Here is a 13,868-nt window from a genome sequence, read left to right as displayed (position 1 = left end):
TTCTCATTTGTTAAAGAAGCAGTAGATGTAACTTGTTTGAAGACACCTAACATTGATTTGAAGTTAACAGCAAATTGCATGCCCCCTTTTATTTATTTATATGGGGTTGCTTGTAGAAAGGAGGTATTTTTGAGAATTTAATCAGAGTTGGAATCGTTTTTTTTTTTTTTTTTTTTTGGAATATAAAATGTTCGATGTGACCACTCTGTGGTGTAATGTCAGAATTATTGATACGTACTCAAAAGTTGAATTCTGTAGCCCAGACTAATCTCCAACCCCAACGGTCCCTCTGCCTGAGCATCCCAAGTGTGGAGAATGCAGGTGTTAGACCACACCCAGAAGTAGGGTAAACTCTTAGTTCGTCACATTAACTCTTAGCAATTCTGGAAAGCTTCAGAGTGCAAGGCCCTGGGTTGATGTGAATTAGGTTTCTGAAAAATAGTGGAGTGCTACCATGTGTGAATACAAGTATGCCACTGGTTATAATCCTTGAATTCTTAATTTTAAAGATAGTATTAGGACTTGTTTTTATTTCTTTTTGAGACAGGGTTTCTCTGTGTAACAGCCTTGGCTGTCCTGGAACTGACTGTTTACCAGGCTGGTCTCAACTCAGATCTGCCTGCCTCTGCCTTCCTAGTGCTGAGATCAAAGGTGTGCACCACCTTGAACTCACCTCTGCCTCCTGAGTGCTGGAATTAAAGGGGTATGACACCACCCCTGCAAAAATAATAATATTGGGATTTGAGTGGTGGATGTATCTTCTGACTCTGAACTTGTTTTGGTTTCTTTTTCTCAGAATAGTAATGCAGATGGGTGGGTTTTAGTAGATCAGACTTCTGACATTTACTGATAAGAAAATGGGGTTATTTTGTTTGTGACATGGTCTTACTATGTAGCCCTCATTGGCTTGGACTTCTGCACATAGACCAAGCTTTCCTCTGGCTCACAGAAATCAACTTGCCTCTGCCTCCTGAGTCCTGGGATTAAAGGCGTGCTCCACCAAGTTAAATTTGATACAAGGTGTGGCATGGGTTTTTTTATTTAAAGTTTTGGGGGATGGTCTCATCTTATTAGCCTGTAGTTGTTAGGTAGACTAAATCTTGTCATGTAGAATACCAATTTTTCATTTGTAATGTAGACATGCATCATTATAATGCCAAAAGAATATTGTCTACTTCCTTCCCTTTGGGTAACTGTATTTTTCTGTAATTTCTCACTACTTTGGAAGAGGAAAGGTGTTTGTGGCTAAGAAATAAACAGCTAAGAAGTCCACCAAAACAGCCAAAGTATTGAAGTCTACTTTACAAAACACATGGTTTTTTAAGAATTATTGGCTGCATTGCTATATAAATGCATCTTTATGAATGAGAGGAAAGATGAAATTAGGGATATTAGCCACTTACAATTATCATCTACTATATAGGTTTTATTTTCATTTCAGTATTGTATGGTTGAATCATTTAAAACTAGGCTTTATCCATCTTGCTGCCAACCATAGGTTAAAGGCAGCTTTTAGACTGGAGTAAGTTGTGATTTAAGAATTCTTGTCCACAAATTGACATTTTGTGACTTTGTATTATTTTTTTCTAGTTTAGGACATACAATCCACAACCTGAAATGCAGGGAAGTTATTTGCCCCACAGCATGTTTTCTTATTCTGCCCTTAACTGGAGAAAGTTTGATGTTAGGTTCCTTAAGAAAGAGTTGTGGGAGCTTTCTTTGTTTTATGTACTCACTCAGATTGGGCGTGTGGGAAGGGGGTTGATAGTGGTACAGAAACTTACAGAGCTGGAGAGATGGTTCTGGCTGTCAAGAGTGCTTACTGCCCTTGCAGAGGAACCCACTTCTATTGCCAGGGCCCACGTGGGAATTCAAAACTCAAAACTCGGAACTTCAGTTCTGAGATCTGAAGCCCTCTGGCTCCAAAGGCACCAAGCACCAGGCATGCTGGTAGGGTACAGACATGGACCCAGTTTTACAAGGCAGTTGAGTGAGAATTCTACTTGGTTTAGAACCATCTAGTGAATTAAAGGTTGCGAAATAAATGCTTACTGTACTTAGAGTTTCTTAGAGAGTGCCCGGAGTCTAGACCCAAGAAGAAAGATTAAAGTGGATGATTTTTAGTAAGTTTAAATTACTGATCTGCATTGTTTCTGTAAAACATTCCTTTAGTTCTGGAAATCTGTCAGGTATCAAGGACCTTAAACCTTTGGTAAAACTAAAATGTTTGTGTCAAAGTTTTGTTTAGGACTTAAGCCTGCTTGTTTCTAGACTGTTATTTTACAATGAGTTCCAAATGATCTTTGGAGAAAATTTTGTTTTTATACTGATCCTCCCATTCACCTGGTAACCTTCATACTAAATGAACTTGATTGATTTGGAAGATGAATATGAGGGGTTTTCTTGTTTGTTTTTATCCTTATTCTGGCTGTCCATTCCTTACATTCATCTTTTTCAATCCATCCATGACTTTTCTGTTTTTAGATAAAATTCATACTGGTAAGCCTTTTTTTTCTTCTCAGAGAGCTGAGGCAAATGCTCTGCCACTGAGCTAAATCTCCATCCCCTGAGCCTTTTGAATCTAGAGGAACTGCTTTTTAAGGAGTTAAGAGTCAGACTCTCTTGGGCTTAGGAAACCATCATAAATGCAAATCCTTAATTGGACAGCTAGAACCCTGTATTTGAGGGTATTGGAGCACCCTTTTAGTACTATAATACAGCACTGTGTTGATCAAATTCAGTTGTCTTTGTTTACTTAACAAGATCTTGTTGTATGGAAGATTAGCCTTGAACTCAGTGGCAATCGCCTTGCCTCAGACTCCTGAGTACTGGAAATGTATGTAGGCTTGTCACCACCCCACCTTACTAATAAGTTGTTTTTTAAAGGTTTTGTGAATACACTTAAGGTTTGTTAAGATGTAAAGAAACAGCCAAATGTTTGACACTTAAGTTTGAGTTCTAGAATTGTTAAACTTATTAAAAATCCTCCAATTTCCTGCTTCTGATTTTTCTTACTCATCTTTCTTGGAATTTGGGGACTGTCCAAGATAATGATAGCCTTACATGCCTACATTGAGGAAATTGCATCACTCTTGATTGGATGCCTGTGAGACATAGTCAACAACTGAAAACACACTAAAGAACTCTTGGTTGGACAGTTTGCTGTAGAAAAGGAATACTAAATTTGTGTTAGGTACCTTAAGTGAGGCAAGTGACATTAGGAGTGAACCCTGGCCCAGCAGTGGTAGCACACGTCTTTAATCCCAGCAATGAGGAGGCAGAAGCAGATAGATCTCTGAGTTCCAGGCCAGCCTGGTCTATGAGTTTCAGAATAGCTAGGACACATAGTTACACAGAGAAACCCTGTCTCAAAAAACAAAACAAAGAAAAAGAAAAACGAACCCTGGTCTTGTTTTGTGGGATTGAGGGAGATTTTTGCATCTCTTAAATTGTGTATGTGTGTGTTTAACTTGATAATTTTACTCCTTCCTTCCTTAAACTCTTACTACACTTAAACTCTTATTATACTTAAGGCCCCCTTAATTTCATTCTTACAGAACTATTGTAATTATAGAGTAGAAAAATAGTACTCATTTCTCAGTCTTCTTAAAAAGTGATGTCTGGCCGGGCGGTGGTGGCGCACGCCTTTAATCCCAGCACTCGGGAGGCAGAGCCAGGCGGATCTCTGTAAGTTCGAGGCCAGCCTGGACTACCAAGTGAGTTCCAGGAAAGGCGCAAAGCTACACAGAGAAACCCTGTCTCGAAAAACCAAAAAAGAAAAAAAGGAAAAACAAAAAAAAAAAGTGATGTCTGTTTGCTAAAAAGCTAGAAACCTAGGAATTCATGCCTGTTCTTCCTCCATTTTTGCAATACTCAGTCCATGAGTGACTGTCTAATGCTGCCTATCACCAGAGAGGCAGCCTTCTTATGGCAAACTGTTTCTGTTCAGTTTGTCTCCCATGTAGATGCTAGAACAAGTCTTTTTAGGACATAAATTGTCATCGCTTCTCAGAAAACACACCAGTGATTTCTCTTTTTTACATGGAAACAAAGTATAAATCAGTATATGGTTTATACTTTTCTACCTTATTTAATGTAATTCTTTAATTTTCTTCAACATTTCAGTAGTCTCTGTGTCATTTATTTTTCCTCACATTGTTCCCCCTCTGAGTAAATACTATTCATTTAGTTTTTGTGTGTGTGGCTGGCTTTTCACTTGCAAACACAAGTTCTTCAGAAGGGTTTTAAAACAACATTCTATCAAAAATAATACCCACTCTCCATTCTTTATTTTAAAAACCAATAGATGGGGGGGGGGGGGTGTCGGCGGCGGCACACACCTTTAATCCCAGCACTCAGGAGGCAGAGGCAAGCAGATCTCCGTGAGTTCAAGGCCAGCCTGGGCTACAGAGTGAGTTCCAGGACAGGCTCCAAAGCTATGCAGAGAAACACTGTCTCAAAAACGGGGAGAAAAAAAAAAAAAAAAGCAATAAAACATAATTTCATGTTTAGCCTGTCTTTTCTAGTAATATGCTACATGAGAAGCTCGTGCTTATGGACTAGGAAGGTACACTCTCATTTCAAATAGCCCATAGTTGGCATGTTAAGCCTTTCTTGGTTAAATGAGCTGGGAGACTGAGTTTCCCAAAGTGGAGGTCCTAGAGCCTAGGACCTGACTAGCTATATTGTATCATTTGAAGGAGCCCACTTAGGACTGGGATATTTCTTCTAACAATACTAGGAACCTAAATGCAAAGAACATGCATTTTGGAGTTCTTGTACTGTAAGCTCACTTACTGTAAAACTGATGTTTGGTTGAAGTTTTCTTAATCCTGAGTATTTAGTCAAATCCCTAAATAGAAATTTGGCTCTTTGTTTACAGAATATACTGACGATAATGCACTAATTCCTAAAAATTCATCAGTAATTGTCAGAAGAATTCCTATTGGAGGTGTTAAGTCCACAAGCAAGACATATGTTATGTGAGTATTTATAAAAGCTCATGCATTTATCAAAATAGGCTTTTTTTTTTTAAGTTTTCAAAACATTTTACTAACATTAAAATGTTATTGTGCTAATCATAAAAGCTGCAGTAGGAGTTTTTTGGTTGCCTTTTTTTCTGATTTTCCTCCTGGCAGCATCATGAATATTAAGTAATGCCAATATAAACTTTTTATCAATAAGAGGCTTTAGTTTGAAGGCCATAGAAACTAAGAGTCAGACTCATTTGACTTCATTTACTGCCTCATTTTGGATAAATTATTGCCTCTGTCTCAGGATTTCCCTCAGGGTTATGAGTGCAATTGGCTCACTTCTCAGAACTTTTATCCACCTATTCTGTGTCTGCAGTAAGTGCAGAGTAACAGAATCAGAAGTACTTAAATCACATTTTCTGGAGATGATTTAAGGTACAGAATATTTATTGCATCATTTATATGAAAGTGAATGCTGTTTTCTATAAATGATTTGCGTATCCTTTTGGTATCCACAGTGGGTGGGAGTAAGGATCCTATATCTAGTCCCTCATAAATACCTAGTGGTAACTGTCCCTCTAACTTATAGAGGTATATTAGGAATTAAATAGTTCTTGGCATTGAATGAATACCTGTTATTAAAATAAAATTATGACAATCCTCAAAAATAATTTAGAGCTTCTATTTATTAAAGAGACAAAACTATATCATTAACAATTTTTCTTTATTATTTATGCAGTGTTGAGGATTAAACCTAATCCTTTGCTCATGTTAGGGAAGAACTCTATCCCTGATCCACATTCATAGACCTCTTCCTTCTTTTAGTATTTTAAGACAGGATCCTATTAAGTTGTTCAGGCTGATGGTAGAACTGACCCTGTAGACCTAATGGCCTTGAACTTGATACCCTGCTGTCAGCCCCCTGAGAAGCTGAAATTACAGGTCTTCACTGGGCATGGTCATCTGAGAAGTTTTATATTGATAGCAGAACTGTAATACATGAGTAGGGTAGAATTATTTTTATGTTTTAGCATGAAATTACACTTACCTGTGCTTTTTAAAGACTTGTATCAAGCAGGATGTGGTAGCACATGCCTTTAATCCCAGCACTTTGGAAGCAGAAACAAGTGGATCTACATAGGCCAATCTGGTATATATAGCAAGTACCAGGACACCCAGGCCTATTATATAGCTATATGATAAAGAGACTTTGTCTCAAAAAAAAACAGACACACAAACAAAAATAATAATTAAAACAAGTATCATATATTTCATCTCTGGAATTTTTTTTGATATTCAGAAACTCTTGAGAAAAGGATATTTGAAGTTCCTGGACATCTTAAGTTGCTTCATATAAAATTGCTTATTAATTTATATGTAGGATTTTTGTTTATAATATTTGCTTCATAAAATGCTTCTCAGTTTGAGCAAATGCTAGAAAGTTCAAGTTATTTTTGTCAGTAGTTCAAAATCACATAGGAACTTAAAAATTCATTTTAGGTGCTATCTAGTGTTCTCTCCAGTAAACTTTAGGCATTTAAAAGCCTATTACTTAGGACCTCAGTTCTGGTCCCCCTTGTAGTCTGTCTAAACTAAAGAGATTTGGGGTTTGCTTATATGTTGTTCTAGCAACAATTTGTCCAATAATATAAAAGCATAAAATGGATTTTATAAAATATTTTCAGATTATGTTGTATCTTCCAGAGACCTTAAATTTTGTTTAATAATTGGCTATTGGGGGCTGGAGAGATGGCTCAGAGGTTAAGAGCACCGACTGCTCTTCTAGAGGTCCTGAGTTCAATTCCCAGCAACCACATGGTGGCTCACAACCATCTGTAATGAGATCTGGCGCCCTCTTCTGTGTACATAATAAATAAATAAATCTTTAAAAAAAATAAATAAATAATTGGCTATTGTTTTAAAATGTTTGTTTGGTTTTTGAAACACAGTCTTTTCTATAAACTGGAACTCACTTGTAGACCAGGCTAGCCTGGAACTCACAGAGACCTGCCTGCCTCTGCCTCCTTAGTGGTGGAATTAAAGGTGTGTACCACCACTGCTTGGCTTTTAAATACTTTCAAAATTATAATCATCACCTTGTCTATTTGAATTTGAAAGCTAATTTTTGAGCACAGCAGATAGAGGTCTGTCATATTACCGATAGTGGTCTGCTTAAGAAATTGGATATGTAGAAATTTATATCTAGATTTAGCAAAAAAGGAATACTTATTCAGTCCATTATAAGTAAATCACAACGTTTATAAATATAATACCTTTCAGAATGCCTCAATAAGAAATTTTTTTAGAAACATGAATGTATTTTAAACCTTTGGCAGTGGCAAAAATAGTAATCAAAGTTCTTGCTCATTATATCAGAAATTGATTTGTATCAAAAGAAAATTGTATTCCTAAAGATGTGAGATTAGAGATACGTATTAAGATTTATTAGCAGTCACAGGGGGTGATGCACACATATTAATCTGGCACATGGAGAGGAAGAGGCAACAGGATCTGGCCTTGACTGTATAGTGGCCTAGGCTAAATGAGACTAAAAATACACACATATGTATATACATGAAATTCATAAATAGCTAATGTTAGTTTCTGTTTCTGTTTTATTTTTAGAAGTCGAACTGAACCAGTGATGGGAACTACAAAAGCAGTATGTAAAAACACAATCACCCTTTTTCTACACAATTGTTTTTACCTTTATAATGTTTCAGTGAAGTAAATCATTTAGAATACCCAACTGACCATAGCGCACACTGTAAATAAATTGTATTTTGATGACAGTTCAGTTGAATATGGATATATGTGGCATAATTTGTAGTTACTTTGTAGAAATGGGTAATTGGTGCCCTTTACACTGTTTCATATTAAATATGATAGCATTCTCCCTGTATGACACTGTGGTGTACAGTAATGTATGATCCTTTTTAGATGGTGTAGGTTTAACTCTGAAGAACATGACAACATGTTCTACATCTGTCTGTCTATAGTTAGTATTTTGTATGTATGTACAGGCTGTTTTGTGCTTTTTGTTTCTTGCAATAAAAAAATTGTTTGGAGTGTATATTTTGCCCTTTTCACGTTGTTTCACTTAGTTTATTAGAGTTTTTTTTCCCTGCCTGATTGATGGCTTTCAAAAATGGATTAGCAACATGCAGAACTTATATTATTGTTTGATCCTTTCTCCAAGTTCAAACACATCCTAGAAAAGAGCTTTTGAGAGGCTTTTGATGCAGCTTTATTAGTCAGTCTTGCTTTATTTGGCACCTGTGAGCTCCTGTCCTTTGTGTACCCTTGTTCCACACAGTGCAGACTGAAACTGCATCTCCACCACCAAGAGTGCAGAAACATGCCAGTGATTTTAATGGTTTTGTACAGTTCATACACAAGCTAGTCTATTCAAATTGGAATGTTTCCCTTTTTCATAAGATATAAAGTGCTGCATTAGTTATAGATTATTGGAAGCTGTATCTTATCAAAAGCAACTCTGGTTAACTAGGGTAACATCTTTTTACATTACAGTTAACCCATAGTGTGACACTATTTTGGCTTTGAGCTTTTAAGCAAAAGCATCACTTCTAAATTGTGGGACAGGTGCTTCAGAACACAGGGCTATCTTAATTTGGTTCTGTAACTTGATGGTTCTCTAAACATTTGACTGCTCAGGCTGAATACTTGTACACGAAAACACAGTATTGAAATTTTTGTTTAGAAATCAGGGGTATTGCTTGCTGTTTCATTTTATTCTTTTTAAGTACTACTGATATTGTGTATGAGGCATTTCACTAACCTTGGATCATTGGATCTTAACCATGATAAGTAGAATATATCAACTTTGAACTTGTTCTCTACAGTGTATGGCCTTTAGTTGCTGTCTAAATACAGTGATTCAAAGATAAAAAGTCAGTGTTTGGGGGTTTTCTCCCACATTTGGATATATGGGTGGGTTTTTTGAGTTTTTTTGTTTGTTTGTTTTTTGGGGTTTTTTGTTTTTGGGTTTTTTGTTTTTTAAAGCATAATGCTGTAAAACTGTCCAAGTTTCTGTTTTGCTGGTGATTGGTTTAAAATTGATTTTTGTGTATCCAAATGCTAGCACAAATTAGAAAAACTGTCCCGGTGACTGTAGTAGTAAATGTAACACATTTGTATAAACTATTTTTATATAGTATTTAAATTAATTCAGATGAAGTTTTATTTCTTGAAGACAATTATTTCCTTTTTGTTTATTAGCATGTGTATAAACACAAATCACATGTTCATAAATAAAGTTAACATTCTTTTAGCCTTGTGTGTTCCCTGGCATGTCTGTATTACATTTATAAGAAATTTATTGTAAGCTTATTCAGATTTCTTTCTTTTAATGTTTTAAACAGTTTTAATTTTTAGGTAGAATTAAGTGAGATAGAGACATAACATAATCTGTTGTCTCTATCTTTTATTTGCTTGGATGCTTTGTTGACATTTAGAATCACGGAAATGTGTTCATTGACTAATTAGTATTCATAACTTAGGAATAAGGATGGTTTGGCTATACACATTAACAAGCAAAATAGAGACCCTGGGCAAAATTTAGAAATTCTGATTATGAAAAGTCTGTCCCTATAAATTTTGGTTTTGTATTTTGAGACAGGATCTCATAGCTCAGGCTACCCTCTGTATGGGAAGTTGCCTCTTCGTGCTTGAGTTTTGCCTCACCTGCTCTGTGCTGAGATTGCAGACTTATGACATCCTAAGCAACTTGGTTTTTTGTTTTCTTTTTGAAGACATCAAGTCTTGCTGTGTAACAACTCTAGTTGGTCTGGTATTTGCTATGTAGCCCAGGCCAGCCTTGAACTTGGCAGTCCTCCTGCCTCAAGTGCTGGTATAACAAGTGTGGACCACCACATACCAGTATATTTTTGGTGATTTAAGCCAAGTCTGGTCAAAGATGACTGTTTATTCCCCAAAGCCTTTAGTCATCCTTCCATGTTGATCTGGTACTCCAAAGCTAGATGTTCTGCTAACTAAACATTGGGATTCCATTGTAGGTTCTTTCAGTTTCATTCGAGTGTAATTGACCTAAAACGATGTTCAGTACCTGCTCCAGAAGCAAGGTCCTAATACAAAGGAAGGCTAATCTTAGTGATGTCTGTAGTACACATCATTTTTAAATTTGGCACATTTTAACAGTACTTTACCAAGAAGTCACTTTTTTTTTTTTTTTTGATGGTTTAGGAAATGTAAATTCCTCATAATTTTTCAGCCATTCTTTGTGGACATTTTTTCTCATCTCTTAATGCCCTGCTATAATGTAAAATTGGGTGCCTTTTTTTTCTAAATTTTTGGTATCTTTGACCTCTTAGGTAGTGTAGAGATATATTTGGTGGGAAAAACCATAATTAAAATGTAATTTGTGGGAAACCACTTTGAACTCAAAAAGTCCATGATAAAAAGAAGTAGAAGAAAGCAAAACAATGATAGCATTAGTTACAGAGTGGATTTGATTGGGTTAGCAACAATTTAGACCTTTGTCACCTATGTTACAGTAATTCCTGGTGATTTAAAACGTAGCCCTTTTAAAAATAAACCTGAGTCGGTTAGGCTTTCTTCTGGATAAAAATCTTTATATATTTTTCCTAATTTCTTTTTTCTGCTTCTTGGGATTAGTCCTTAAGTAAAAAATTCTTAAGAGCCAAGCAAGAGAGCCCTTGCTTATGTGTTAGTGGTTATGCATTAGAAATGTGGGGTTAGCACCTGATGAACTCTGCCGTGCTTACGTGTGGAACAAAGAGCCATTTGTCTAAATAAACATCTCAGGAATAGTACCCATCAGACTAAACTGAAGGTATTTGTAAGATTTATTTTTATGAAACAGATTCTTGCCACAGAGGTCATGCTGTGTCAACCCACTGTGTAGCCCAACTCTGAAACTTGTGGTCCTCCTGCCTCAGCATCATAGGCAGGTGCCACCATGGCTAGCTAAAATGTATCTTCAATTTAGCAAATGTAATTCTTGTATTTATCAAATTTTTTTTATAGTGGACATTGGTGACTTCATACTGAAGCCTGTTACATTTCAGTTTTGTGTTTTCAATACTTTTAGAAGGATATTTGAAGACATTTTCTTTGAGCCAAATATCCTGCTTGAAGTCTGTCCATTCCAAAGAATCCTGACCAGTAGCATACAAGAATTATAACATTGAATAGGAATCTAAGGAGCTTTAGGGGAATCTTGTTGAGAAGCTGATTACTAAGAAATGCCTTTGTGTACATGCAGATAAACATCTTTTTAAAACTATATCATTTAATGGGATCAAGTGAAAAAAACTTTAAAAAGGTTAACATCGTATAATACGTTCTTAAAGCCTTCTTATATCCTTGCCCTGTTTGGTTAAATTGACTTTTCTCCAAATGCTAAAATCCATCACTGTGTAGGACAGCTCTTTGACTCTTTCCCAGGTTAACTTTTGTGTTTATTTTCCCCCTTTTTCTCTTTCTTTTTTTTTTTTTGGGGGGGGGGTGTTGGGTTGACATGGCTTAGCAACTGCTTTGATAAGGAAACCTGTGGTTTCTTGACAAGAGGAGCTAGGAATTGCCTGGGAGCTGTTATGTTTACAGCAATTATCTGAGGCCTAAAGAGCTGCTTGTTTTTATAATGTTGTTTAATGGCGTTGGGGAAATTAGATTTTTTTTTTAGTTCTCTCTTGCAGTGTACATTGTTGTGAGCATTATCAAATTTAGAGACCATTGAGAGACATGGACTCACATTGTAGTATTGAGTCACCACTCTTCAGTAGAGGAATTTTCTACCCTCTGATTTTTCACTGCAGGAAGTCCTCCCATACATCATAGCCTTTAGAACTGGGTATGAAATGAAACAAACGATAAAATAGCTTGAACATATTTTCAAGCTTCGAACAAAACATTCTTTAGAAAAGTAAGAAAATGCCCAATATTTAGCATTAAGTGACTTTAGGGGCTAATAATCACTTTCAGATGTTTTCAGTGTGGAACTTGAATGTGTGTTTAATTTTTTGTGAACAGATTGATGACTCTTCTGCATCTATTTCTCTGGCCCAGCTTACAAAGGTATATATATATATTCTTGACACTATAAGTCTAACATTTTAAAAATATGAAGCAGTACTGTTTTAAGGTGGGTGGGGGAGGATGGATTTGTGAATGCATTGTACATACTATTACTGCCCTGGAAAGAGTAGTTGCTGTCTGAGAAGATAGGGGAGTAACTTGGTCAGCGCCCCCGCATAATGTTCGTCTTCAAGACTGAAGAAACACAGGAAGCTACACTTAACTGATTTTCCCCCTCACACAATTTTAATTAGACACTGGAAACTTAACACAATTCTGGAGGAATTTCCTGGTTTTGGCTGTGAATTATGTGGACTTCTTTAAAATAGCCAAAACAGAAGATTTCCTTTACATGGACAATTGTGTGGTTAATTCTTGAAATTTTGAATTGATCCCACCAAGGTCATTATTTTAAATGTGATACAGTTGTTTCCTTATGCTTTAGACTTGTAGTCTGTCTGAATTAGAAAAATTTTAAACAACCTAATTTGTTTGAACACAGACTACATGAATTGTGTAAGTGTATACTTAAAAAGCTGTTTGTAGGAATATGAGTGTGTATGTTTTTGGCAGAGGGCCAAATTGTTACCTCCTGAAATCACTGTGTATACCATGTTGTTTGACAAGGTTGCTTGCATTTATTCTCAACAATGTGTATCTTCTATTTGGAAAAGCACTAGTGATGGATTTTTTTTTTAAGACAGTATTTTAGATTGCAGATTGTGTCTTTAGAACAGAGCAGGTAGGCTTGAGGGCTCAGAAGGGAGCTGCCCAGCTTCCCAAAAGTCTTTTCCCTGCTCTCAGAAGTGTGAAGTCTAATTTAACAGCTAACAAGTGAAAATGAAAAGACATATTTGATAGTGCTGTCCCTATTTTGTCCTTGGCTTCGTTGTGGGCTATGTCCTTTTCCTAGGGTGTATCCTTCAAAGATGTCCTGTTAACCAATTGCTACTTAAGCTCTCTAGTCCTGAGAAAACAAAACACTAAAATTAATGATCCTAAGCAAAGTGCATGAACCATCCTATTATATCATTTTCTAATGCAAAATGGTTTAGCATAGAGTTCACATCTTTGGCAGGTTATAGTATATACTGTTTATCTTATGTACTGTAAGGACCGGATTTGAGTTCTGGTCTATTTCTACCATTGTTACTTGGCTGGGAAGAATTGGGAAGTTTTGGAGGTTTGGGGATTTTTTTTTTTAATCTATTTGTAAAATAATGTTTGGGTTCAAACAAATTAGTTGTTAAACATCTGTAATCAGTTTTCTGTAAATGTTACTGTTGTTTCAAGCTCTGTTAATGTTAAGCATTCTTTGTATATAAAATTACAATAAAGTGTTAAAACTGGTTGCTTGTTTTGTGGATGAATGTAAAGATAAAACTCTGAGTGACTGATGTGAGTGGTAGGTGCTTGAAGATCCAGGTTATTAGAAAATCACTCCCTTAGACCCTGTTTATATCTAGACTGTTAGATTTCTGAAGTTCATAAAATTTATGTGGACTTTAAATTTTAAAAGCATACCTTTGAACTAATTAGAAACTGACACCACTAGCCAAAGAGCCTTGTGACTTGTAGTGTGTAGTAATGCTGTCGTTTACCCCCCCTGCCTTCCAAGTTCTAAATGTAAATTACAATCTCAATGCTGGGACACTTGAAATGTTTTAAAGATTTGACAACATCGAGTGTTTCTCTTTTAATTTTATCTCACCTGGCTTTGAGTTCCTTGAACAGTCATGTGTATAGATCCTAATGTAAGGTACAGACAAGGTCTAAGGTCTGAGTGCTCCCAGAAAGACTTCCTCAGCCTCCCAACCT

At 36.1% G+C, this 13,868-nt stretch overlaps 1 protein-coding gene across 2 annotated transcripts in view; it reads left to right on the top strand.

Annotated features, from left to right (window-relative positions):
* Rbbp6 (RB binding protein 6, ubiquitin ligase) overlaps positions 1–13,868 on the top strand; it is a 32,669-nt gene that overhangs the window by 1,648 nt on the left and 17,153 nt on the right. For both annotated transcript variants that reach the window (XM_059267333.1, XM_059267323.1), the window contains exons 2-4: positions 4,883–4,982; positions 7,599–7,635; positions 12,006–12,050. In XM_059267333.1, the coding sequence (XP_059123316.1) occupies positions 4,883–4,982; positions 7,599–7,635; positions 12,006–12,050 (182 nt within the window). The remainder of the gene's footprint in view (positions 1–4,882; positions 4,983–7,598; positions 7,636–12,005; positions 12,051–13,868) is intronic.

Source organism: Peromyscus eremicus, chromosome 1 (genome assembly GCF_949786415.1).
Source record: "Peromyscus eremicus chromosome 1, PerEre_H2_v1, whole genome shotgun sequence".
Lineage (NCBI taxonomy): Eukaryota > Metazoa > Chordata > Mammalia > Rodentia > Cricetidae > Peromyscus > Peromyscus eremicus.
This window is presented reverse-complemented; position numbering and strand designations above follow the sequence as displayed.